Source organism: Phacochoerus africanus, chromosome 15 (assembly GCF_016906955.1).
Source record: "Phacochoerus africanus isolate WHEZ1 chromosome 15, ROS_Pafr_v1, whole genome shotgun sequence".
Lineage (NCBI taxonomy): Eukaryota > Metazoa > Chordata > Mammalia > Artiodactyla > Suidae > Phacochoerus > Phacochoerus africanus.
Window position 1 is genome coordinate 52,160,788 of NC_062558.1, and position 26,266 is coordinate 52,187,053.

Consider the following 26,266-nt stretch of genomic DNA (forward strand, 5'->3'; position numbering starts at 1 on the left):
ATAAACAGAATGATACACTATGTTTATAGATGGAAGACACCTACCAAATTGTCCTACAGATTCAATACAATGTCTAGATGGCATTCCAACTGCCTGTTTTTCCCAGAAATTGACATGCCAATCTTGAAAATTCATATGAAAATGCAAGCAGTCCAAAATATTCAAAACGATCTGGAAGAATAAAGTTGGAGGACTTAAACTTCCTGATTTCACAGTTATTACCAAGATAAAGTAATTAAGGCAATGTGGCTCTGGCATATGGATAGACATATTGGTCAACAAAATAGAATTAAGAGCCCAGAAATACTGACATTTATGGTTTATTGATTTTTTTATAATGGTAATAAGACATTTGGTAGAGGAAAAATGTCTTTGGACAAAGGAAAAATCTTTTCAATAACTGGTGCTGAGACAAGTGGACATCCACATGCAAAAACTGAATTTGTACTTCTGCCTCCTACTGTGAACAAACATTAACTCAAAATGGATCATAGGCTTAAATGTTAGAGCTAAAACTATAAAACTCAGAAGAAAACATAGGAGTAAATCTTTATGACCTTGAGTTAGGCAATGGTTTCTTAAACTCCAAAAGCACATATGACAAAAGAAATAGATAAGCTGGACAACACCAAGATGAACAGTGTCTATGCTGCAAACAATACTATCAAGAAAGTTAAAAAGATGGCCCACAAAATCGTAGAAAGTATTTGCACATGATATCTGATTGGGGTGAATATCCTGAATATGTGATGAATTCTTACAGCTCAGCAGCCTGGCAACGCAGCCTGATTGAAAGATCGGCGAAGATGTGAATAGAAATTTCTCCAAACAAGTTATCCTGGCCAGTAAGCATGTGAAAGGATGATCATTATGGTTGGCGTGAAGGAAATGAACGTCAGAACCACAAAGTGACACACTTCACATGTACTAGGATGGCTGTGATTCGAAGGGAAGACGATAACAAGTGTAATGAGGACGTGTAGAAATGGCGGCTCTTGTATACTGCTGGTGGGAGTAACATGTACAGCCATTTGGATTTCAATAAGAATTCCAAGTCTCAATCTGCTGATATATATATACCAGTAAAAATCAGTTTTCATGACAAAGTAAATATTTTTCTGGTAGCTCTAGTTACACATAGAATAATCATGTCAGACTATAATTTTCTGAATAAATATTTTTTCAAGCTTAAAAAACTTTTAAGATAACTCCCAAGAGGGAGTTCCCGGAGTTCCCGTCGTGGCGCAGTGGTTAACGAATCCGACTAGGAACCATGAGGTTGCGGGTTCGGTCCCTGCCCTTGCTCAGTGGGTTAAGGATCTGGCATTGCCGTGAGCTGTGGTGTAGGCCGGTGGCTACGGCTCCGATTCGACTCCTAGCCTGGTAACCTCCATATGCCGCGGGAGCGGCCCAAGAAATGGCAAAAAGACCAAAAACAAAAAACAAACAAAAAAAAAAGGAACCAAGAGGGAGTTCCCATCGTGGCTCAGCGATTAATGAATCTAACTAGCATCCATGAGGACGAAGGTTCAATCCCTGGCCTTGCTCAGTGGGTTAAGGATCTGGTGTTGCCATGAGCTATGGTGTAAGTTGCAGATGCGGCTCAGATCCTGTATGTGGCTGTGGTGTAGGCTGCCGGCTACAGCTCTGATTTGACCCCTAGTTTGGGAATCTCCATAGGCTACAGGTGCCACCCTAAGAAGCAAAAAAAAAAAAAAGAGAGAGAGAGAGATAACTCTCCCAAAAATATATTTTCAAAAGTATGAGCTAGTTTTTAACTAGCAGAATGAATATAATTTTATAGGCCAGAGTCATTAATCCTTGAAGGAGAAGATTGTCTCTGCTTTTGATGAAGAAACTGAAGATATGGACTGTGATTTTTCTCTTTAGGAATATGGGCCCTGGGAATACAATTAAAACCTGTTTAGGAGACCCATTAGCCTTCTAGTAAACACAAAGTCACTGGTAACCCTCCCCTCCCGCTGAAGATACATCTGCTGTGTTTATGAAGGTATGTCCACTATTGGTTTAACTTTGACCATAGATGGTTTACTGCCCATACCAATGAAAGCTGTAAAGGATTTTCCTCCCTTCCAGTCCTTATGTATGAAAGAGCACTGAAAGCAAAATCTAAAGACCTCTATGATTTTAACTTGTATTTTGAACAGACAAATGTCGTGGAGGGGATTTGTATGATTACACCTAAACTTAAGTTCCTAATTAAAATTGGCCACATTGGCACCCTCAGCTCACTCTCTCCCCTACTCAGTGCCACTCTCAGTGCATTGGTACATGGCACATGAGGTTTTATGTTCTCTTGTGAACTTCATTTCTTATCCTTTCACACATGAAGAAAGTGAAGACCAAAAACTATTGATTGGGGGGGGGGGCATAGTTAATGATGCCTTCATGGAAGAATCAGGACCTAATTTAGCACTAATTATGGTACCATTGTACTGTTTATATGTGTTTAGCTTCAAAAGCCAAAAAAAAAAAAAAAGCTCAAGTTTGATGGTTTTATTGAATTGTTTTACATGAGGTTGTTGCAGGATTACAAGTGAATGAGGAGTTCCCGTCGTGGCGCAGTGGTTCACGAATCCGACTAGGAACCATGAGGTTGCGGGTTCGGTCCCTGCCCTTGCTCAGTGGGTTAACGATCTGGCGTTGCCGTGAGCTGTGGTGTAGGTTGCAGACGTGGCTCGGATCCCGCGTTGCTGTGGCTCTGGCGTAGGCCGGTGGCTACAGCTTCGATTCGACCCCTAGCCTGGGAACCTCCATATGCCTCGGGAGCGGCCCAAGAAATAGCAACAACAACAACAAAAAGACAAAAAAAAAGTGAATGAAATGCCTATCCTTTGATAACTGAACAACTTTAACTAGGGTAGGAAAAGTGACTTAAAAATATCAAATTTTAGAAAGCATTTTAAGAACCTCTGGTATAAACCTTGCCACCTAGAAGTTACTGGGAAAGATAATGAGAGTGAATTTGAAATGGAAAAAAAGAAAAAAAAAGAAGTGAGTGTGTTGGCTGCAGTTAGGCCACAGTTCTGCATAGTGTTCAAGCACATTTTCTTATCACTTTTTCCTATACAGTCATAAAAATCATGTGTTTTGAGGAACTTTGGCAAGGTTTTTCTTTAACTGTTCTGTAAGGCAATCTTTATGGACAGGTTTATGTATTTCTCCACATGAATTTGTTCTAATGTCATTAAAATTTTTCACGAAACATAAGCAAGTGGTTCTTTATATTTTCTTAGCTGTAAGTATAGTACAAAATATACTTTTGTGTATAATGTCAGTGGCTTTACTTGCAGCCCTAAAGTTTTCTGTACTTTAGTGTTATAAGTAAAGTTTTTCATAATTAGGATAGAATTTCTCCTGCTTTGTTTCTAGTGCCAAAAAAAAAAAAAATGACACTAGCATGTTCTTCAGGCAGCACTAAAAGCTAAAAATTTCTTTAAGTATTTTTTAAAATTTATTTTTTATTGTTATTTCCCCCAACACACTTTTTTTTTTCTCACTATACAGCATGGGGACCCAGTTATACATACATGTATACATAATTTTTTCTCCCATTGTCATACTGCGTTGTAAGTATCTAGACATAGTTCTCAGTGCTACGCAGCAGGATTTCATTGTAAATCCATTCCATGAGCAATAGTTTGCATTGGTTAACCCCAAACTCCCAATCCCTCCCACTCCCTCCACCTCCCCTCCACCCCCCAACCCCCACCCCACCCCCCGGGGCAACCACAAGTCTGTTTGAATTGAGACATGCTTCTTGAATCCTAGATCAGCACAGAACTCCATAAAAAGTGAGCAAGTCTCTGTCCTTTGACCTGGCAAGGGAAGAAAAAATAACATTTTGTTGTTGTTTTGAAAGTTAAGTTGCAGTGTTATCCTGCACTTTTTTGTAGTTAAAAGCCTTTGTGTTATAGTACTGCTGTTACCTACTGGGGTTCTTGGCCTTCCCACTCAATAGAAATTGATAAGACACCAGAGAAGAAATTCAGGCAAGATTATTGGGGGCCCCTGTTGCAGCAGGGGAGAGCAACAAGTAACATATTCCCTTGCTTACTCCCTGAGGGATTGGTGACGTGGTTTCTTATATGGGGTGAGTGTAGGGGCAAGCCCAGGTGTTGGGCAGGAGGGATGGCTTAAGTCGTCTGCCCACCCCTTGGGTAGTAGTGTATGCAACAGGCATGCACAGTACCTAGTTTTTGCTCCTGGCTCCTCAGAAGTGGCAGTTGGATTTTTGGTCTTTTTGCATCTTGTCTGTAATTTGCCCCCAACTGCACATGCACACAGCTATTTTTAGTTCCTATAGTTTTTTTGTACTTTGTTGTTCAAGGAGACGTTTGTCCAGGTGCAGGCACTGCAGCCAAGGGTCCCAGGTCCCAGCTTCCTTTTGAATATTGCTGCATAGGAAGCAGATGGGAGAGGATCTACCTTCCAAAAACAAAGTAGAAACATATTAGACTACCTTTTTGGAGTCTTACCCCAAATACAAAGCAGACAAATATAAGACCAAACCAAATTTCCCCTTTTAAAAAGATTAGAAATATTTTACCCCCTTTCTACCAAGTATGGCTAAAGCTTGTTTTAATTTCAAATTCTGATCATTATAAAATGCACATATGGAAAATAATCAAATGGCAGGTTGGTTTCAGTTTATTCTGGATGTTTTGGGGATGCAAAAAATTAGGAAGTGAACAGGTATTATTGTAAACTACACAGTTTAAAAACAGATTATACTATTGGTGAAATTAGAGTAGGGTATATAAATTGGAAGAAAAAGCATAGCTTCGGAATAGTGATTTGAAGACATGGAAATTTGAGACCCTGTCCTCTTTATTCTGGAGAGATAGTTGAGAGGCTTGAGGGGCTTGGAGTAACTATAGTGATTACTTGAAAGTCGGTCTTGAACTGATTTGACAATTTACATTTTCAAATTTAAGACATGATTTATTGAGAGATTTTCTCCCTAAACAGAGTAAAGCCCTGTGTGAAGTGACCCTCATTGGTGTTATTTACCCAGCAAATGTCTTCAAGGGCCAGAAATAGTGTTAGGAAATCCTCTTAGAAAATTTATATCAGGTCTTTATTATCCTTCTGAGTTTCTCCCATTAAGAAATGCCCCTGTTCTCCAAAGCATCTCCAGACACTTCTTGAACTCATCAATTCTCACTGCTTGTTTTCTTCCTGGTAACACGTTCCATATGTTTTCCTCACATTTTCTGGAAATGTTATTTCCTGCATTCTGCATTTACCAGAAGTATCTGAACATCTTTCTTCCTGGATCTCTACCATTTGCTCATTCTTTTACCTCATTTGAAATCATGCAACACTATGGAATTGGAAGCCTACTTTCAAGATCTTTTTCATGTATTTATTAACCTCTTTTTAGCTAGGCCATGTGAATTGTGTCTAAGAGGGATGAGCATAGCTATCTTAACGGTATGTGTAATTTTATATGGTTGAAGAATCTTTACTCTTTTCTGTATTCCCTATTGACGTAAAATTAGCATTTCATGTATTACATCCAAAAGGCAAAATTATAGAAAGGGTATTTAATGCATAACTCATACCAAACAGTAATTTATTGTTTGTTTGTAGTTTGCCATCTTTTTATCTTGATTCAACTTCATAAATCACATTACCATTGTTGAGGTTATAGATTTCACTGCCCTGTTTTAATGACTATACCACTTCCTCTTTGTAATAGTCTGTTACACATTTTTACTGAATCACACAGGACTATATATATTGAAATCTGTCGTTGTTGCCCTTTTCTACTCATCTTACTGCAGTCTTGCTCTTTTGCCCATGTTTGTATTTTATCTTTTCTGTGTGTTTACTTACACTGAAATTGCATTTTTAAAGTGTAACCTGAAGAGTTCCCTGGTGGCTCAGTGGGTTAAGGATCCGGCATTGTTGCTGCTGTGGCACAGGTTTGATACCTGGCCCAGGAACTTCTTCATGCCTTCAACATGGCCAAAAAAAAAAAAAAAAAAGGAGAGAGGAAAAGAAAAAAAGTCAAAAAATGTAATATTTTAAATTTTCAGTGGCTTATATATTGCCCATGCTTTTTCATTCATTCAACTTTTACAGACATTTAATAAACTCAAGTTATTAGAAAACTGCTGTAATTGGGATCTATCTTTTTTCTTCTCAAGCACATGAAATCATCTCTCTTGCTAAAATATTTTTAACACATATAAGTCATTTGAAGGGAATAACATATTATCTTTCTGAGGACCCACCCAAAATTTCACAGAAAAGTTTACATTTGGAAAAATATTAGTTATTCTGAAAACTCAGTAAAGTAATCTTAGAGGTAATAAGACCCTGACTCCTTTACTAACTAGTTAGGGGTAAAAATGGACTATTATGTCCCTCTCTATATTTTCATATGAAGAACCAAAAGCAAGGGGCAGATCTTCTCAAACACTGCACATTGGCCTTCAACCCAATGATCTAGAACTTTGGAGGTAGGTTCCTGACAACTGTTGTGAAACCTGCTGGTGACAATCTCTGTATTTCATAGTTTCTTTAAAGTTTGGGGTGTATGTAAATCAGCCTTTCAAATAGATGAAAGAGATTTTGGTAGTGATGGAATTGCCATGGTACATGAATTTATTATTTTCCCCGGATTCTTTTCGTTGATAAGGTGTTTTTATTTTTTTAATTTATTTTTTTTTCCGCTGTACAGCATGGGGACCAAATTACACTTACATGTATATATTTTTTTCCACCCTGATAAGGTGTTTTTAAACTGATGGCTAGCATGATAATAGGTTCATTCTTTTTCATTTATTCCAGCCAGACTATCCTTTAGACTATAGTGTCAGCTGGTTTTTCTAGGGGGACAAAGAAAAAAAGGGGGCAGAAAAAATTCGTACAAATTATTGAATTTTTTTGCATTAACAACCTCCTCAGGTGGCACTGAACCCCCCTACCCTCGCCATGATCCTTAACCTTCTTCCCGATGACCCCTGAAAAGAGGAGAGGAAGGTGAGGAGGGCCAGAGAAATTATACACACTGGGCAGAACTTCTGTTGGAGAAGATATCAAGGGTGTAGAGAACTTCCAGAAAAGGGAAAATCCATTGTAGAAGAAAGGGAAAGAGGCCTTGGAAGGGTGAGTGCATTTGAGCATTATTTGTGAAGATGCCGATTTCTGTCTCTTTAAGCCCAAATCCAGTCTGAGTTTGCATGTCTGTTTCTTTTCTACCACAAGGAAACATATGTCATGCTTATCATTACTGTAATGTTGGAGAATAATCACATGACTTCTGTTTTAGGAGATGTGTTAAAACTTCTGTCATTACCAAAAAGATATGTGTATATCAGTCTCTCCATAGATGAGTTGTAATTAGAAACTCATGACGAGTCAGATGAGGATGACTCCTGTATTCCCGGTACTTCTTCTGGGAAAACACGGAGTTCTTTAATGGCTAGCGTCTAGATCCTATTTCCCCAGTCTTGTTTTATCAAACCAGTTATACAAATTCAAATTGTTCTCTTTCTTGCCTGTGCTTTGGTTACCAGCTTTTTGGCTTCCACTTCAAAAATTGGAAAGGGAGAGAGAGAGGAAGCCTGAGATATTGCAGTGAGTCACGAATAACTCCTCACTGTCCTGGGGTATCTACACAAGCTTGGATGTCATCATTGCGTCATAAAATAGAGGCACTTCTAGGTCAAGTTAGCAATCTGAGAAGAAGTGAAAGAGTATGTCTTTGTAAAATGGCTGTAGCTCAGTTACATTTCTTTAAAAAGCATCTTTTCATATATTTAGTTATTGATTCGTTAAATACCTAATCTTGCATCAGTGAGATTTAAGATTTTCCTATCTTTGGGTGTTAGAAGTGTTATCTCTGATGATAAAAATCCATCTCTGCTCTCATCCCTCCCCAACATCAAAGTTGGGATGGCATAAGGAATTCTACTCTAAAAGGCTGGTACCTTAATCACTAGTCACTCCTGATTCTTCATATATTCTCTTTTTAAGGTGTCTATTATTTAAGACTTCAGGTTATTCTTTTCTGTTACATTGTGTGAAGTCCCTCCCTTTACCCCCAACTGGGAGATTGTTTTTGGTATAGAATAGTCTGTGCCTGTAGTGAGATGGGGGTCAAGGATGTGAGGTCATGATTTGTGCTCACACAGATTTAGTCCATGAATGAGCCATGGTGGAAGTTAGGCATAAGGTTCTGTTCAGAGTCACATATTTTCCACTCAGCTGTAATTCTTTCATCCACTTGGTTCCATCGGTTGAAGAGTGATTTTCTTTCAGGTGATTACCTGAAAATGGATTTTTCTCTTCCCTCACTGGCATCATCCATTCTTTTTGGAGTCTTCAGGGTATCAAGCCAGGCCTTTAACTGCTTACTTCAGACCTCTAACACAGTGAGACACTCCATGGTATGGGTCTGTTACCAGCCTTGATGATATGTTTCCTAGTTACTAGGCTTTTTGAAAAGACTGTATGTGTAATAAACCCGTAACTGGTTCAGAGGTTCCTGGTGACTTGTTTAATCTTATGATTTTGTTCTGAGGTTTGTTTCAGAGGTTTTGTTTTCTTCTTGGTTTGCTACTTTGGGCTGAGCTTTTCATGGAAGTGCCTAAAAAGTTGAAAGTGACTCTTCTATGTGTTCAGCAAATTCAGTGTTGCTTCCTTTAATGGCAGCTGAAGATAAGAGGGATGTCATCTTTAAACAAGTGGGACCAGTCTTAAGAAGGGGTTGGAATTTGGGTCTTGGGTCTTCAGGTTATATTTCTACCTCTTGTCTCATAAAACAAGGAAATGATTTGAAGGCTTTTGAAGGCTGGGGTAGCAATTCTGTTATCATAAGGGTTAATCCATTTATTTGACTGCTGATGGTTTCTGTTGATGTATGATCCTTGAGCAGATAATTAATAGGTATAGTCAGATGAATTGCCATTAATTTAGAAAATATTCAGGGATTTTTACAAGAGCCATTCAGGTCAGTCTTGGCTCAGCTATGCTGGTCAGCTGCTGGTGCCCCTAGCTCATGCCTTGGTACAGACCATGAGATTTCATGCATCTGGATCTTGCCCAATTTCAGTTTCCAGAGGTGGTGTTGTTATGCTTTTGTTTATCACTCTGCATTTTTGATACCTTTCCATCCTCTGGATTTGTAGAAATAGATAAATGAAACACCCCAGATGACCTTTGTTGGGAGATAGAATCATTTACATGAAGTAACCTATGGCTTCCCATGAGAGCAAGTCATTGTGTAGAATAAAGTGATTTCATAGGAGCAATAAGGTAACAAGGGATTACACATGCCATTAATTCACTCCATGACTCTTTATTGAATAGTAACTGTATAGCACTGAACCAGTAGCTTTAGCTTGGTAGGGTGGAATAAGAAGATTGCAGAGTGAGACTGGAATTTGTGAGAAGATTGGAGTTGAGTTATATGTGTAGAATTCCAGACAGTACTTGACTCCCTTTGCCTTCTTGCTGCCCTAAACTCAAGAGTAATGCTGAGCTGGGAGAACAGACTTTCATAATTACAAATAGCATCTGATTCTGAAACTGCTTTTATTTGATTTCTAAATGAGTCTCTTTAAAAAGATGATTTGTTTTCTCATTATTTTGATCTGATGTAGTTTGTCTTCTATGAACATATTACCTACAAATGCTAATAAGACACAGAATGAATTGGCTAGAAAAATCTAATCCAGAAGTAAATATTTGCCAATTGTATTTTCCAAGGATTCTTACAGATCATTCAAAAGTATTTTTATTTTTTCACTTTATTTTTTAAATTTTTTTCTTTTTAATGATTTTCCTTTTTTTTTCCGTTATAGCTGGTTTACAGTGTTCTGTCAGTTTTCTACTGTACAGCAAGGTGACCCCGTCACACATACATACATACATACATTCTTTCTTCTCACATTATCATGCTCCATCACAAGTGACTAGATATAGTTCCCAGAGCTATACAGCAGGATCTCATTGCTTATCCATTCCAAAGACAACAGTTTGCAGCTATTAAGCTCAAATTCTCAGTCTATCCCACTCCCTCCCCCTCCCCCTTGGCAACCACAAGTCTGTTCTCCAAGTCCATGATTTTCTTTTCTGTGGAAAGTTTCATTTGTGCCATATATTAGATTCCAGATATAGGTGATAGCACATGGTATTTGTCTTTCTCTTTCTGACTTACTTCACTCAGTATGAGAGTCTCTAGTTCCATCCATGTTGCTGCAAATGGCATTATTTTGTTCTTTTTATGGCTGAGTAGTATTCCATTGTGTGTATATACCACATCTTCTTAATCCATTCATCTTTCAGTGGACATTTAGGTTGTTTCCATGTCTTGGCTGTTGTGAATAGTGGCGCAATGAACATAAGGGTACATGTGTCTTTTTCAAGGAAAGTTTTGTCCAGATATATGCCCAAGAGTGGGATTGCTGGGTCATATGGTAGTTCTATGTATAGTTTTCTAAAGCACCGCCATACTGCTCTTCGTAATGGTTGTACCATCTTACATTCCCACCAACAGTGCAAGAGGGTTCCCTTTTCTCCACACCCCCTCCAGCATTTGTTATTTGTGGACTTATTAATGATGGCCATCCTGACTGGTGTGAGGTGGTATCTCGTGGTAGTTTTGATTTGCATTTCTCTAGTAATCAGGCATGTTGAGCATTGTTTCAAGTGCTTGTTGGCCATGTGTTTATCTTCCTTGGAGAAAGGTCTATTCATGTCTTTTGCCCATTTTTCAATTGAGTTGTTGGCTTTTTTGTTGTTGAGTTGTGTAAGTTGTTGGTATATTTTAGAGATTAGGCCCTTGTCAGTTGCATCATTTGAAACTATTTTCTCCCATTCTGTAAGTTGTCTTTTTGGTTTGTTTGGTTTTTTTTTTATGGTTTCCTTTGCTGTGCAAAAGCTTGTCAGTTTGATTAGGTCCCATTGGTTTATGTTTGCTTTTATTTCTGTTGCTTTGGGAGACTGAGCTGAGAAAACATTTGTAAGTTTGATGTCAGAGAATGTTTTGCCTGTGTTCTCTTCTCAAAGTTTGATGATGTCTTGTCTTACATTTAAGTTTTTAAGCCATTTTGAGTTTATTTTTGTGCATGATGTGAGGATGTGTTCTAGTTTAATTGATTTGCATGCAGCTGTCCAGTTTTTCCAGCACCCCTTGATGAAAAGACTGTCTTTTACCCATTTTACGCTTTTGCTTCCCTTGTTAAAGATTAATTGACCATGGGTGTCTGGGTTTATTTCTGGGTTCTCTATTCTGTTCCATTGGTCTGCATGTCTGCTTTGGTACCAGTATCACCCTGTCTTGATGACTGTGGCTTTGTAATACTGCCTGAAGTCTGGGAGAGTTAGGCCTCCTGCTTGGTTTTTGTTCCTCAGAATTGCGTTGGAAATTCTGGGTCTTTTGTGGTTCCACATAAATTTTTGGATTGTTTGTTCTAGTTCTGTGAAAAATGTCATGGGTAATTTGATAGGGATTGCATGGAATCTGTAGATTGCTTTGGATAGTATGGCTATTTTTACAATATTCCCCAACCCAGCAGCCTAGAATATTGTTCCATTTCTTTGACTCTTCTTTAATTTCCTTGATTAATGTTTTATAGTTCTTGACATATAAGTCTTTCACCTCCTTGGTCATGTTTATTCCCAGGTATTTTATTTTTCTGAGTGTATTTTTAATTTTTAATGAACACCTTTATGCAGCTAACTATAGTGTTGACATGATTTAACTATTCATTAGAAATTTATTTAACAGTTTTAAAAACACTCGAAATATGTCCAAAACTGTGTATTCCTGTATCCACTGCTTATGTGTGCTCGGATAATGGTCATGGGTGAAGAAATTAAAACTTGTTTGTTGAATATCTAACTTAGTTACTGTTGTTTGTCCTTCATGTGTGGGTTTCTGTGGACACTACTGGCTAATGCTTTCCAAACACCTAACTGGTTCAGAGGTTCCTAAGTGACTTGTTTAATCATTTGATTTTGTTCCGTGATATTCAATATTTTATCACAACTATGTTTATAAATCTTTAAGAATATTATAGAAAAGTATGAAGTTTTGTTTGTTCATTCATTAGTCTACCAATGTTGCAAACAAGTACAATTACTGCGGAAATCTATTTGGTAGTAAATGCTAAAGTATGATATGTGTACAACATGACCCACTAGTTTTGTTCCTAAGTGTGTATCTCCAAGGGAAATTAGATCATAGGTCCATGAAAAAGCACTCCAGGGCATAGAGTGTCAGTGCCTCCTGTGGTCTGCAGTGCCTTGGGTTGCTTTGATGCCTGCGAGATGGCTACCCTGCCCTGAGGCTTAGCATGAATCAGAACAGAAGGAGGTGGTGTAGGTAAGAAGGGCAGTTCGCCCTGTGTACGGACACATACGTGTGTGTGTGTGTGTGTACACTAAGAAAACCTGATACACTCTTGCTCTGCAAAATCCCATATAAGCATTCTTTACTTTTAAGTGTAGACTAGTTAAGATTGCAGATGTCTGATGTTTTCATGAAATGTATCAGGTAGCATAGAGAAGGCTCCTGATTTTCATTGAATCAGTCTAGAAATGACCGTATCTTTCCAAAGTAAGAAAATTGAATCCAAATCAAAGTTATGGAATGACCAACATTATGTCTAAATAGTTCTTAGAGAAACAGCGTTTTATAAATTGGTCAATGTATAGTGTGGTTTCTCTCTTAATTGTGGAGTTTATTAAACTTTGGTTTATTCCTTATTTCTTTTATTCCTCATCTTCCTCTTAGGGGAATAAGCTCAAGTGCTCAGCATTGTAAAATATAACTGCTAGTATTTAAACTAGTAAATTAATACCAACACCTTGCATTTGCAAGATGACTTATACTTTAAAATTATTATATATTTGATTGTCTCAAATTATGGGACTATTGCATAGAGATTATTAAGATATTCTAAGATAGGAAAACTGGGATCTGTTGGCTGAAGAAATTGTACAGTTACAGAGCTGCTAATTTAGGTGAAGATAGGGACTGAAACACAGATCTCCTACCTGCTCACAGAGCAGAGCATTGGAAATTCTGAGTTTCATAATTGTCCCCTCCCTGTACCTCTTTCCATCCTTAAGCCTCTTGTTTAGTCCAGTTTCACTGTTTCATATTTCTTCATATTCTCCTGTCACTTCTCATTAGCACGTCCAAGGCTGCTTTTGCATCTTTGGGTCCTCCAGCGCATTGCATCTCCTTATACTCTGACATCTGTGTGAGAAACAGCAATCTTTACATTGTGTAATTCTGCTTTGGGGTTTAACTCTATTTAATCTCAGTCTTAGCCTCATAAGGGAAGGCATTGCCTTATTGGGATGGCCATACATCCCTCTAATCTAGTACTCCTTCCAGAAGGGCCATGAGACACTGTTTAAGAGGAAAGCACCATGCTCTCCCTGACTGGGAATTAAGAAACACAACCCCTGTTGTGACTGTATTTAGACCACAACTTATGTAATTTCTCTCTTTAGTGGGTGATTTCACTAGATTGTAAGAAACTGCGGGTTGTCTGTTTATTGGATATTTAATGTGAAGCCTTTAATGCATCAGCTTGCTTATGTAACATTCCATGTGATGTATATAAAATACATACTTTATTGAAGTAATGACACAGTATTATTGACTGATTAAATAATTTTGTGTGGTTTTAGTTACTTACATAGTAATAGTGTTAGCCCAAGCCCATGTGCCTGATGCACAGTGAAGCCAAAAAAACCAAAATGTCGGTGTTTGGAGCAGAGAAAGGTTTATTGCAGGTCCATGAAAGGAGACAGGTGGCTAGTGCTCCCAAAATATCCCAAACTCCCAGAACCAAGATTGCAAAGCATTTTTAAAGCAAAGTGAGGGAGGGGTGTGATTGATTGTTGCAAACTTCTTAGTGCAGAAATCCTTTGTTCTTGTAGCTGTCCACAGAGGTCAGGTCACCATGTTCCTGTAAACCTCCAACAAGACACGAGTTATACTTCAGAGAGGAGCTAAAGCAGAGAATGGGGGGAAGGGCCCACCCCAAGAAGGCCTCAAAGTGTCCTGCTCAGTTACAATTCCCCCCTTTTCTTTGATACTCCTCAATCTTGAGGGAACAAGCATTGGACAAGAAAAGGAATAAAAGTTCAGCTAAAGATGTTAATTATAAACTTGACAGGGGTACCCACAGGGTCTTGCTCAGTTTTACCAGTAGACAGTGCTTTGTGGGTGGGTGGCCGCCACTCCAGTTTTACTTCCAAATACATTTCTCTCCTCAGTGGCCGAAGCAGATGTCACCATTAATCATTTTAGTGCTTTTATATATATGAGAAGATGTAAGAATTTGGGCTTATAAAATCTTTTGAAAATATCTAACTATGTGAGGCCTGTTTTGCCAGTTTTCCCAGAGCACAGAGAGCCCCATTCCTGATGTCCACCCTGAATTCCCTTCAGGCGATGTTGAAGGTCAGCCACTGCAGTGGCTGTTGACCTGATCCTTATAGAGGCAGATGGCAAGTGCCAATTTTTAGTTGACAGGGCTTCTTCAGTGTCATAAACTTGACCGTGGTTTTGGGGGCATTTCATTACCATTTAAGTCCATGGTGCTAGGAATGCTTATTACCAGGTCTGGCAAAGATTTCACTGATAGGCCATTCAATGTGCTATTACTGGACTAGGTCTTTTTAATAGTAGCCAAAATTATCTGGACCACCTATTTTACTAGTCTCTTACCATCCAGGAAAATATTCCCTCTTACTGCTTTGTCCCATATCAAGAGTTACATGATTACAGACATGGATCTCATGGAACCCTGTGTTATCAGAGGCTCAGTCAAGCATTTGTTAATGAAAGAAAAAACAATTTTGTAAAACAGGCAGTATGTCATAAATTGTTGCAAGTATCTCCTTGTTTCAGAGAGCATGTGTTAATTTCTTCTTTTCTGCAGCCATTCACATGTGGACTGGATTAGGATATTCCCTGTGAGTTGAACAAAGTTTTTTAGTTTAACAACCAAGCATGGGGGCAGGGTTCCCTGAGATGGGCCATTATGTATACTATAAGCTATACAAATGGTAAACTATAAGAAACAGATCTAATATGGAGTCAGACGTGTTATCCCCTACCACAATTCCCCACTGTCAATGTCCTATCCACAATCTTTTGGGAAAAGGGGTGACAACCATGCTGTTTTACTTCCTGCTGAACTGGGTCAATGAAGGTTACTGTGGGATGGAACGCATCAACCCTGGGCTGGGAATGTTTCTTAGAATCTTGAGCAAATAGCACAATTCTCTTTCCTTCTTTATCTACAGTAAATTGAACCTGACTTAGCTCTATTGTTGTCTAATTTGTAATTGGAGTGAGGCTCTTGGTTTCAATTCTCATCCCTATCTATTAACTTTCTGTGTCATAGCCGTACTAGATTCCGATACTGTTCTGTTGAACAAGATTAAAGAAGTAGGTTGGCTCACCCATCTCCAGCTTAATGAAGGAACTGTCTGTAAGGTGGGCCTTAAAGAGAATATGCAGACCTCAAATTAACAGAATCAGAATTTGATATCCACTGGAATAGTCTCTTTCTCTCTAAAAATACTCTCGTTTTAAAATCAAATACAGCCAAAGTAAGATTAGTTTGTTTTCAAAATGAGTCCAGTTAATTGATCATAATTTGTTCCTTTAAATTTTACTGTGCTGAAATTTTTTTTTCACAAGGAGTCGCAGATTGAAATTTTAAAAGGTCTCTCAGGGCAGGAAAGCTGTGCTAAGGAACTGTCGCTTTTTGGGGTCACCAAAATACCTTGAGGCTTTTTGCATCTATTAGAAGGTGGACTTCCTAATTTATCTGAAAAAGCTGTTTAGAGCATAAGAGTTTCCAAACTCTGGAGAGATTAGGTAGAAAAAAGGACAAATGCTTCAACTCTGCCCACAAAGGCATAATCTACCAAACTGCTGTAAGTCACAACTAGCCCAAGGGGAAAATTTTCCCCACATCTGGAAAAGACACAGATGAAAAGCCAGTTACATCTCAGGCAAAACCAAAAATCATCACCATATTCATCAGTTTACTTAGTCTTACATAAATTAATCCCTCTTAGAACAGTTCTGTGACATCAGAGTTTCCATTAAACTTTCAAAGTATCTTACTTAGTTTAACAGTATGACTTAAAAGTTACCAGAAACCTGTTTTTGAGAAAGGTCCCTCTTCTTAAAAATGTGGCAGTTTCCCAAAGCATCACCTTAACTGTCTATTAAAGACTTCAAAAACACAAGGTTAAAGATCTGGTCACAATTCTTCTTGACAAAGACACTTATCCAAGTTGCTTTGACATAGAATATTTTAAAATAACTAAAATTATAACATTACACCAAGACATATCCAAATTTTGGAAACCTTATATAATTTCTATCACATCTATATTAATAACATTTATTCATATTGTGTAACCTGAGGAGGCTTATCACTCATTTGACAATTCTGTGTATTTAACATACCAACCAATGCTAGTTAAAATTTTTTTTTCTGAGATGCCTTAGGGACCCTCTGAAATCCTGAAGTTAGCTTAAATTGAAAGACCTTTAATCAAAATTTGATAGGAAGTTCATCAAAAATATCAGCTTCAAAAACACTTGGTCAAATAGAATCATAGGCCACTGTGAATACTTAAATATTGATCACTTAAAGGCAAGGAACATCACAGTCTGTTATCAAAAGTAGCATTCTAAGTAAACTTGTTCTCTTAGCAGAGAGGAACCAAATCTAGTCCTGTACCAGTCTACTTTTAGTAAAGAAATCCATTTACCTAATTAAGCTTAATCTAGTATCAGCCTGACATACATGAAATTCCTTTTCTACTCAAAACATTTGTGCTATTTTCCTACAAAATAGTGGAATGTTTCCTTCATTATTTTTAGTAGCTTTAATTACATTTTTTGGATTAGAATCCTCAATTTTCAAAAACCTTAATGTTCTAATGAAAACCAAAAGACAAATAATTGTTACCAAAATCTGGAGAGACTCTTTTTTTTTTTAAGGGCCGTACATGCAGCATATGGAAGTTCCCAGGCTAGGGGTCGAATTGGAGCTGTAGCTGCCCGCCACAGCAACATGGGATCTGAGCCACATCTGTGAATAAAAGCACATTTCCTATTTTGTGGCCAGACTAACCTGATCTAACAGAGTCTCTGTGTACTTTTATTTTTCCATTTACTTGTTGACCAGTGTTTCAGGGTTCTGCACTTAAAAAAGGATACTTTTTAAATCTCAGGCTGCAAATGATTGGATGTGTAATTGTTATTTTACAGAGAACAAACTAATTTCCTAAATGATTACATATTTTCATAGTAGCAAATCAGGCTCTTGAAAGGCTAATAAATAGCTTGGTGCTGAGGATCTTGGTGAAGACCAGGCAAAGATGCTGTGCTTTGAAGGTGTGAGATGCAAAACCCAAAAGCTCTTTCACATCAGTCCTGATCCTTTAATGATTTTAAGTTATTTGTTCTTCATTTAGGGTAAAAAATAATATGCTCTTAAGCCTATCACCGAGTTCGAATAACATTCTCCCTTTTCGTTTCTTGAGCAGGTTGTCAAGTTACTAAGCAACAAAAGATCACAAGCAGTTGGAATATTGATGTCTAGCCTCCATTTAGATATGAAAGATATACAGCATGGTAAGTAAAAAAAATTACAGCCTTTGAATACTAGGGCTGAAAGATGTGATGCTTGGTGGTGAAATTATTTCACACTTACTTTCTGTGTGTATTGAGATTAGTATGTTTCCTGTAAGTGTACCCAGACTTTCTACCATGATTGTTTCTGGAAGGGTATGACTAATTTGGCTCTTGCATTATTTCTTTGTCTTGCAAATAATGTAATTCTCGTGTGACATGTTTACTCTGCATTAGTAAACATTTAATTTTTTAATTCATAAGAAATACTGGTCCTACTGTGCTCTGTACCTGTTTAGACTTCTCTGTGCCATTTTCAAAAAATGATGAAGACTGGTGAGAGCCAGATGTGGGCTGTGCCTCAGCCACTGACAGTACCTGGAGCGCATGGTCCACAGGAGAGGAAAACATGCTGAGGGGTGAATCTCAGATGTTTGGTGAGCTAACATAAAGAAGAGGAAGTAAACCTAAAATTTTCTAATAGACCAGCTAAGACCAGGAAAGCTTGTTTGTTTTGTTGTTGTTTTAAGAATGTCCTTATTGGGAGTTCCCGTTCTGGCTCAACGGGTTACGAACTGGACTGGTATCCATTAGGATGCCGGTTTGATCCCTGGCCTTGCTCAGTGGGCTAAGGATCTAACATTGCCGTGAGTTGTGGTGTAGGTCATAGACACAGCTTGGATCCTGCATGGCTGTGGTGTAGGCAGGCAGCTATAACTCCAATTTGACCCCTAGCCTGGGAACTTCCATATGCCGCAGGTGCGGCCCTAAAAAAGGGAAAAAAGAGAGAATGTCCTTATGATTAGAGATGCCATGAAAACACAAGACTGTTCGAGAGGCTGTGACCACTTGTCGCAGATGTCTTTAAAGCACTGAATGGGTGATGGGGTATTCTCTTCATCCTCCTATTCTGAGATACTGTGAGATGTGGAAAGAGTCACTAAAGCACTTTTATTACGTATAACTTTTTAGGGTGGACAACTGGTCCTTCTTCATTCAGTTCTTTGGGATGATCATAGTGTAACCCCCCAGACTTTTCTACATATATAGGTACTTTTTTCTAATAACCATCAAAGATAGTTTCAAATTATTCTCACCAACTTATATTATTTTTGGTGATCCAGATCCATGAAATAGCAATATCATGACCTTTTGTTATTTCTTTTACAATGGTGTTTTAATTTGTGTCTTTAACCAGGCTTATAAAGTATTTTCTGTTGGAATTGGGGTCATTTTTTACATTTTTAAAATGTCTTTCATGTATTTTAATACTTTACTGTTGAAAGGCATCCCTATACCATGTTGTCCATCACATTTTTTGCTGAAAGATATTAACTGAAGATAAATAGAGGACTTAAATTTGTACTCAAAATGTCCCTTAAGCTGTTCAGAGCCTTAGAGTGGATTTAAAACATTAAATTGGGTGGGGGGGGAGCAAGATGGCAGTGGAGTAAGAGGTCGGGCTCACCTTCTCCCACAAACATATCAAAAAAACACAGGTACTTGTAAAAATGACTGGCACAGAACCCCAAAGGAATGCTGGCAATGCTGCCCTCCAAAAAGGGCAAGAAACTCTTGACATAACTGGGTAGAACAAAAGAGAGAGAGAGAAAAGGAATCAGGACAGGACTAGCATTCCTGAGAGGGAGCAGTGAAGGAGAAAAGAAACTCACATTCTGGGAAGGCACCTAAATAACGCAAAGAGGAGAGGAGTAGGAGGGACCTCACAGTCGCTGATAAAAGTGCAGCAGCTGGAGTTCCCGTCATGGCACAGTGGTTAACAAATCTGACTAGGAACCATGAGGTTGCAGGTTCCATCCCTGGCCTTGCTCAGTGGGTTAAGTGTCCGGCGTTGCCGTGAGCTGTGGTGTAGGTTGCAGATGGGGCTTGGATCCCGCATTGCTGTGGCTCTGGCGTAGGCCAGCGGCTATGGGTCCGATTGGACCCCTAGCCTGGGAACCTCCATGTGCTGCGGGAGCGGCCCAAGAAATGGCAAAAAGACAAAAAAAAAAAAAAGTGCAGCAGCTGGACTGAGAACAGCAAAGCAGAGTGAGAGCCACACACACAGATCATCTGTACCACCGGCCTGGACACCACAGCCTGAGATGCTTGGGCAGGGGCTGGAAGCTGAGACTTAGGCTCTGAAGGTCAGTCCCGGGAAGAGGATTGGGGCTGGCTGTGTGAGGACAGCCTGAGGGGCTAAGGAGCAGTGCACCACGGGGCGGGGGAACAGTATGCCAAGGGCTAGGGAGAGGAATACCAGAGCAGAGGGAACCTGGGAGAAGGTCTGGACCGGTAGGAGAGGCAAGGGGCCATTGCTGGGGAGGAGGGAAGAGGAGGGGTGGACCACTGTAGAAAACTCCCTGCACTAGAGCATGAGCATGCCCACAGGCACTCAGAGGGCAGGGTGGCTCTGACGCAGCCTACAAGCAGCAAGAAGCCTCTTGCTCATTTAGGGGAGACTGGGCGCTTCTTGTGCAGGCTACCAGTGGCCAGGCACCTCTTTGTGTGGGCTAAGGGCCTCAAGGGGCTAGGTACAATGTGGGGCCTCTTGCATGATCTACAGATGGTAGGGACAGACTAGAGTGGTCATCTCAGAGCCCAGAGGGAAGAGTGGCTTGCACCACTGGGGGCCTGTGAGTGAGCTCCACCTGTGACCCCAGTCACCTCAGGGGTTGGCAAAGAAGAAAAAAAGGGTACTGCTACCAAGCACCATAAGCTGTGCTCTCACTCCCCTGGGAACACACCCTCCCTTGTAGCTGCCACTGCCAAATGCTCTGGGCGGTGGCCAGACACTTGGTCACTGTCCCTTCTCAGGAACCTGCAACTAGGAACAGCTTGTCCAGCACCTCCTGTGGGGGCTAAGCAGGACAAGGTGCTTCCGGCATGGTCTACAGGAGGCAGGGGCAAACCGCCGCAGTTATCTCTAGCTCCAGAGGTGGAAGTGGCTTGCCACCACTAGGGGTCCGTGAACAGACACCACTTGCAGCCCCATTCACTTCACAGGCACCACAGAGGAGGACACTGTGACCGAAAAGCACCTGTTGGTGCTCTCGCACCCCTGGGAACACACCCGCCCTGCTGCTGCCACTGCCAAACACTGCCGGCAATGCAGTGCCTGATCTCTATCACTTCCCAGGATCCCGCAACTAGGAGCAGCCTGTGCAGCACCTCCTATGTGGGCTAAGTGAGACGGGTTGCTTCAAGCATAGGCTACAGGTGGCGGGGGCAAACCACCACAGTTATCACTGACTCTAGAGACTGTCACGGCCATTCCCACTAGAGGTCTCTTAACAGGCACCCCCCCCCCACGGTTCCAATCACCTCAGAGGAGGGCACTGCCATCCAACACGAGCTGTTGTTGCTCTCACTCCCCTGGGAACTCACGCACCCTGCTGTTGCTACTGCCAAACACTCTGGTCGTTTTGCAGATCTGCCTAGAGCTCACTACCACTTCCCAGGGCCCTGCAACTAGGAGTAGCCTGTGCCACCTTCCTGCAGGTCCTTGCTTCCGTAGAGAGCCCAACTGACTGCTGGCCCTACCCAGTGCCTCCTTCTCCCTGAAAACACACTGAGCATCCTGGGGATAACAGCCTGCTCACACCAAAGAGAGAGACAGCAAATATTCAAACTCCCACACCAAAAAATAATTAGTAACCCCTCCAAAAATACAAAGGAGTACGCTTACATAGAAGTAGCCTCACAGACTACAGTTTGGCTTCCCCAAACTCACAGAAAAAGAAAAACACAAGCAAGATGAGGAAGCTCAGAAACCATTCCCAGTTAAAGGAACAGGAGAATTCACCTAAAGCAGTCAACAATGAAACAGACCTCTGCAGCCTGACAGTCATTGAGTTCAAAAGGGAGATAGTTAGTGAAAATACTGAAGGAATTAAGAGAGGATATGAACAGTAATGCAGATTCCTATAGAAAGGCACTAGGAAATATAAGAAGGAGCCAAGAAAAACTAGACCGTTCATTTGCAGAGATGCAAACTGAGCTAAAGGCAATAATGAGCAGAATGAATAATGCAGAGGAATGAACTAGTGATGTGGAAGATAGAATAATGGAAATCACCCAATCAGGACAGCAGACAAAAAAAACCAAATGAAAAAACATGAAAACCATATAAGGGACCTATGGGATAACATAAAGTGGGCCATCTGTGCATAATAGGACTTTCAGAAGGAGAAGACAAAAGGGGACTGAAAATATATTTGAAGAAATTACGGCTGAAAACTTTGCAAATCTAAAGGATACAGATATCGAGACACAGTAAGCACAGAGGGCCCCAAACAAGTTGAACCCAAACAGGCCCATACCAAGATATATTATAATAAAAATGGCAAAAGTTAAAGAGGATTCTAAAGGCAGCAAGAGAAAAGCAAAGCGTTAATTATAAGGGAGCCCCCATAAGGCTATCAGCTGATTTCTCTACAGCAACACTACAGGCCAGAAGGGAGTGGCAAGATATATTTAAAGTGCTGAAAGGAAAAAATGTGCAACCTAGAATACTCTATCCAGCAAGAGTATCATTCAAAATAGAAGGGGAAATTAAGAATTTCCCCAGCAAACAAAAGCTAAAAGAAATACTGAAAGGGCTTCCCTAAATGGAAAAAAAAAAAAAAAGTAGGAAGAATTAGAATGGCAGAAACCACAATTGGGAAGCAGTCACTTACAGAGGCCAGCAACAGATCTAAACAGGAAGATGTTTTTAAAAAAAAAAAAAAAGACATCAAAATCACAGAATGTGGAGAAGGAAAGTAAGAAAATATAATTCTTTTTTTATTTTAATGATGTGTTGGAGCCTATATGACTATCAGGCTAAAGCAAGCAGATATAAGAAGGGGTTAACACACTTAAAAAACAGGGCAACACAAATCAAAACCGAACATTACATTCACAAAAACTGAAAAGTACTTAAGCATAAAACAAATGGGAACCATCCAACCAAAAAAAAAAAAAAAGGAAAGAGAAACAAAGAATCAACTGGAAAACGAGGTTTAAAATAGCAATAAGTACATATCTATCAATAATCACCTTAAATGTCAATGGACTGAATGCTCCAATCAAAAGACACAGAGTGGCAGAATTAGATAAGAAAGCAAAAACCTTCAATCTGCTGTCTACAAGAAACTCACCTTAGGGCAAAGGACACATACAGATTGAAAGTGAGGGGATGGGAAAAGATATTTCATGTCAATGGACAAGGCAGGAAAGCAGGAGTTGCAATACTCATGTCAGACGAAATAGACTTTAAAACAAAGGCCATGAAGAATGACAAAGAAAGACACTATTTAATGGTTAAAGGATCCATTCAAGAAGAGGATATTACAATCATCAATATATGTGCCCCTAACGTAGGAGCACCCAGATACCTACGACAAATACTAACAGACATTTAAAAAGATAAATGGATGGGAATACAATCACGGCAGGAGACTTTAACACCCCACTCACTTCAAGGGACAGATCCTCCAGACAGAAAATCAGTAAGGCAAGAGAGAGCCTAAAGGACACAATAGAAAAGTTAGACTTAATTGACATTTGCAGGACATTACATCCAAAAAAATCAGAATATACATTCTTCTCAGGTGCACAAGGAACATTCTCAAGAATTGATCACGTACTGGGGCACAAAGCTAACCTCAACAGATTCAAGAGTATAGAAATTATTTCAAGTATCTTCTCTGACCACAATGGCATGAAACTAGAAATCAACCACAGGAAGAGAAATGAGAAAAAAAACACTACACGGAGACTAAGCAACATGCTACTAAAAACCCCATGGGTCAATGAGGAAATCAAGAAGGAAATTAAAAAATAGCTCAAGACAAATGATAATGAAGACACAACCACGCAAAATCTATGGGATGCTGCAGAAGCAGTGCTCAGAGGGAAATTCACAGCAATACAGGCCTTCCTCAAAAAAGAAGAAAAAAATCTCAAATCGACAACTTAACCCACCGCCTAAATGAAATAGATAAAGAAGAACAAACAAAACGTAAAGTCATCAGAAGAAAGGAAATCATAATGGTCAGAGAGGAAATCAATAAAATAGAGATTAGGAGTTCCCGTCGCGGCGCAGTGGTTAACGAATCCGACTAGGAACCATGAGGTTGCGGGTTCGGTCCCTGCCCTTGCTCAGTGGGTTAATGATCCAGCGTTGCCGTGAGCTGTGGTGTAGGTTGCAGGCGCGGCTTGGATCCAGGGTTGCTGTGGCTCTGGCGTAGGCCGGCAGCTACAGCTCCGATTCGACCCCTAGCCTGGGAACCTCCATATGCCGAGGGAGCGGCCCAATAAATAGCAAAAAGACAAAAAAAAATTAGAAGAGTTACGTTATAATAAAAAATAAATAAATAAAATAGAGATTAAAAAACAATAGATTAAAAAACAATAGGGCCGCACCTGGAGCATATGGAGGTTCCCTGGCTAAGGGTCAAATCAGAACTACAATTGCCAGCCTACACCACAGCCACAGCTCTTCTCATTGAGACCCACTGCGTCTGTGACCTACACCACAGCTCATGGCAATGCTGGATCCTTAACCCACCGAGCGAGGACAGGGATCGAACCCACAACCTCATGGTTACTAGTCGGATTTGTTTCCACTGTGCCACGATGGGAACTCCCAATAACAGTTTATATTTTTATTAACTGCTTTGATGGTAGACTTTCACCAGCTGAAGCCCTGGGCATAGTAGTCACAGAACAGGATGCTGAAGCTGGCGCCAAAAAAATACGTGGCATTTCTAACGCTGGCAGATGGTCCTTTGCTTCAGTTACATATTGCCTGGGTTGAGTTGGTAATGAGAACTTTATGAGAAAAGGGGTCCACCTAAATCTGTCTTTGGTGAAGCCAGCGAGAGTTCATTAGAAATCTGCCGGCTTAGTTCACAGAAACACAGCGTGGATGGCAGTGGTCATGCAGAGCTTATCCTATTACATTGTGAAGTGATTGCTTGGGTCACTTTGAAACCCTGCGCATAGGTTTCTAAACCATGGCCACCTTAAAAATCTGCAGAAACAGGGGTGTGCCTTTCAGTGCCTGAAGCCCTGTTCTGCCTGTGTGTCATCTGGAACCATGGTATCCATGAGTGAATCACTCATGGCCTCCACAAGAAAACAGACTTCTATTGGGATAGGGCTCCACTGAGAAATCCACAGGAGCATCGACATCATTGGTTTGGATGTGGAAGTGGCCTATAATGTGTCCAGTATCCAAGGATCATCCTAGGCAAGAACAGACTAAATTCTTTTTAGTGTATCTCTCTCAACACCATACAGCTTGTTAATAGGACCGGACTTGCCCTCAGCCCTCCTCACTAACTGTCCTGCTCTTCTCATTGAGACCCACTGCTTGTCTAAGATTTTGCTTTTCCTACAGTAGCATTGATATCTGAAAAATAAAGCTTATATAAGATTGTAAAAAACTGCAGGAATCATTTTCTCTTTCTTCTCTGTTAGAACTCTAGGAAAGGTTAGAGTTGAGTTTCCTTTGTAACTCTTTTAAAGTGCTCTGTTAGAGTAATTAGTGTGGAAGTCTGGATTGTAGGTGCCAAAAGTCTAATCCTGGTCTCATCACCATATCCATGTCATGCTCAGACTCAGTGGTGAATATAGGTTATTTCCCACAGTTGCATGTGTAGAGTTTCCGTGTCACATACAAACGGCACAGAGGTTGGGTTTACCGTGTGTGTGTGTGTTGTGCGTGTATGTTACAGTGAAGGCCTGAGCTGCTGGAATACAGTTGTGAATATGCCTAGTAAACTCTAAACTATCCTGCACATTATCACAGTTTTTTGAAGAGTGAAACCGGTGTGCCACCTCTGAAAAATCCCACTCCCAGAGTTTATAATAATTTAAACTCCAGGATGAAAGTGCCTTTCAGAGAGGATTTACCCTAGTCTGTGCTAGGGGTTGCAGGTCCTCTGGTTTAGAATATCCTTAAATCTAGCTCAAGAGGCCCCATCATGCTGACTATCACTGCATGAGTCTGTTTCCCTTAGTACGAATGCCAGTTTATTGTCAGGGAGTCTAGAATCCGGTAGCATTTTATTCAGTAAAATACCTCAGACTTCATTGTTAGTTTCAAGGTATATGAAATATCTATGAGTGTTGACTCTCTATTAGAGTCACAACAAAAAGCAATGTCATAATATAAACTTATTTCCTAATCCCACTTAATAAACTATTAATTGATTTTAAAAAACCCTCAGTTGTGAACTTATGACTGAAAAGATCAGAGTTTACACACCAAAACGTGACATGTTATGGTAACTCCTTTCATTGTATTACAGATAGTTTGATTAACAACTTGTATCTCATGAATGCTTTTCCAAAATATTTAAATATATGAAAAATCTAAGAAATGCATGATATTTATCACAATGCCCTTGGAATAATTGTGCAGTTTTCTTAACATGTAGTTAATATGTGCAAGATGTAAATATTGGTTTTTGTGTGTGTTAAGTCACATTTGGTCATATGTTCAGTTAATGAAGGTTTTCTGTTTTCTCTTTTGATGTATATATTTGTGTATATGATGATTAGTTTGATGTTTCATTGGCCAGAGGAATGAGGGATCAACAAAATATCATAATG

General features: G+C 39.8%; 1 protein-coding gene across 1 annotated transcript in view; it reads left to right on the forward strand.

Moving 5' to 3' along the window:
• The window catches only part of FMN2 (formin 2), a 296,800-nt gene that overhangs the window by 149,215 nt on the left and 121,319 nt on the right, over positions 1-26,266 (forward strand). Inside the window, exon 8 of the mRNA XM_047762652.1 lies at positions 17,578-17,665. Coding sequence (XP_047618608.1) covers positions 17,578-17,665 — 88 coding nt within the window. The remainder of the gene's footprint in view (positions 1-17,577; positions 17,666-26,266) is intronic.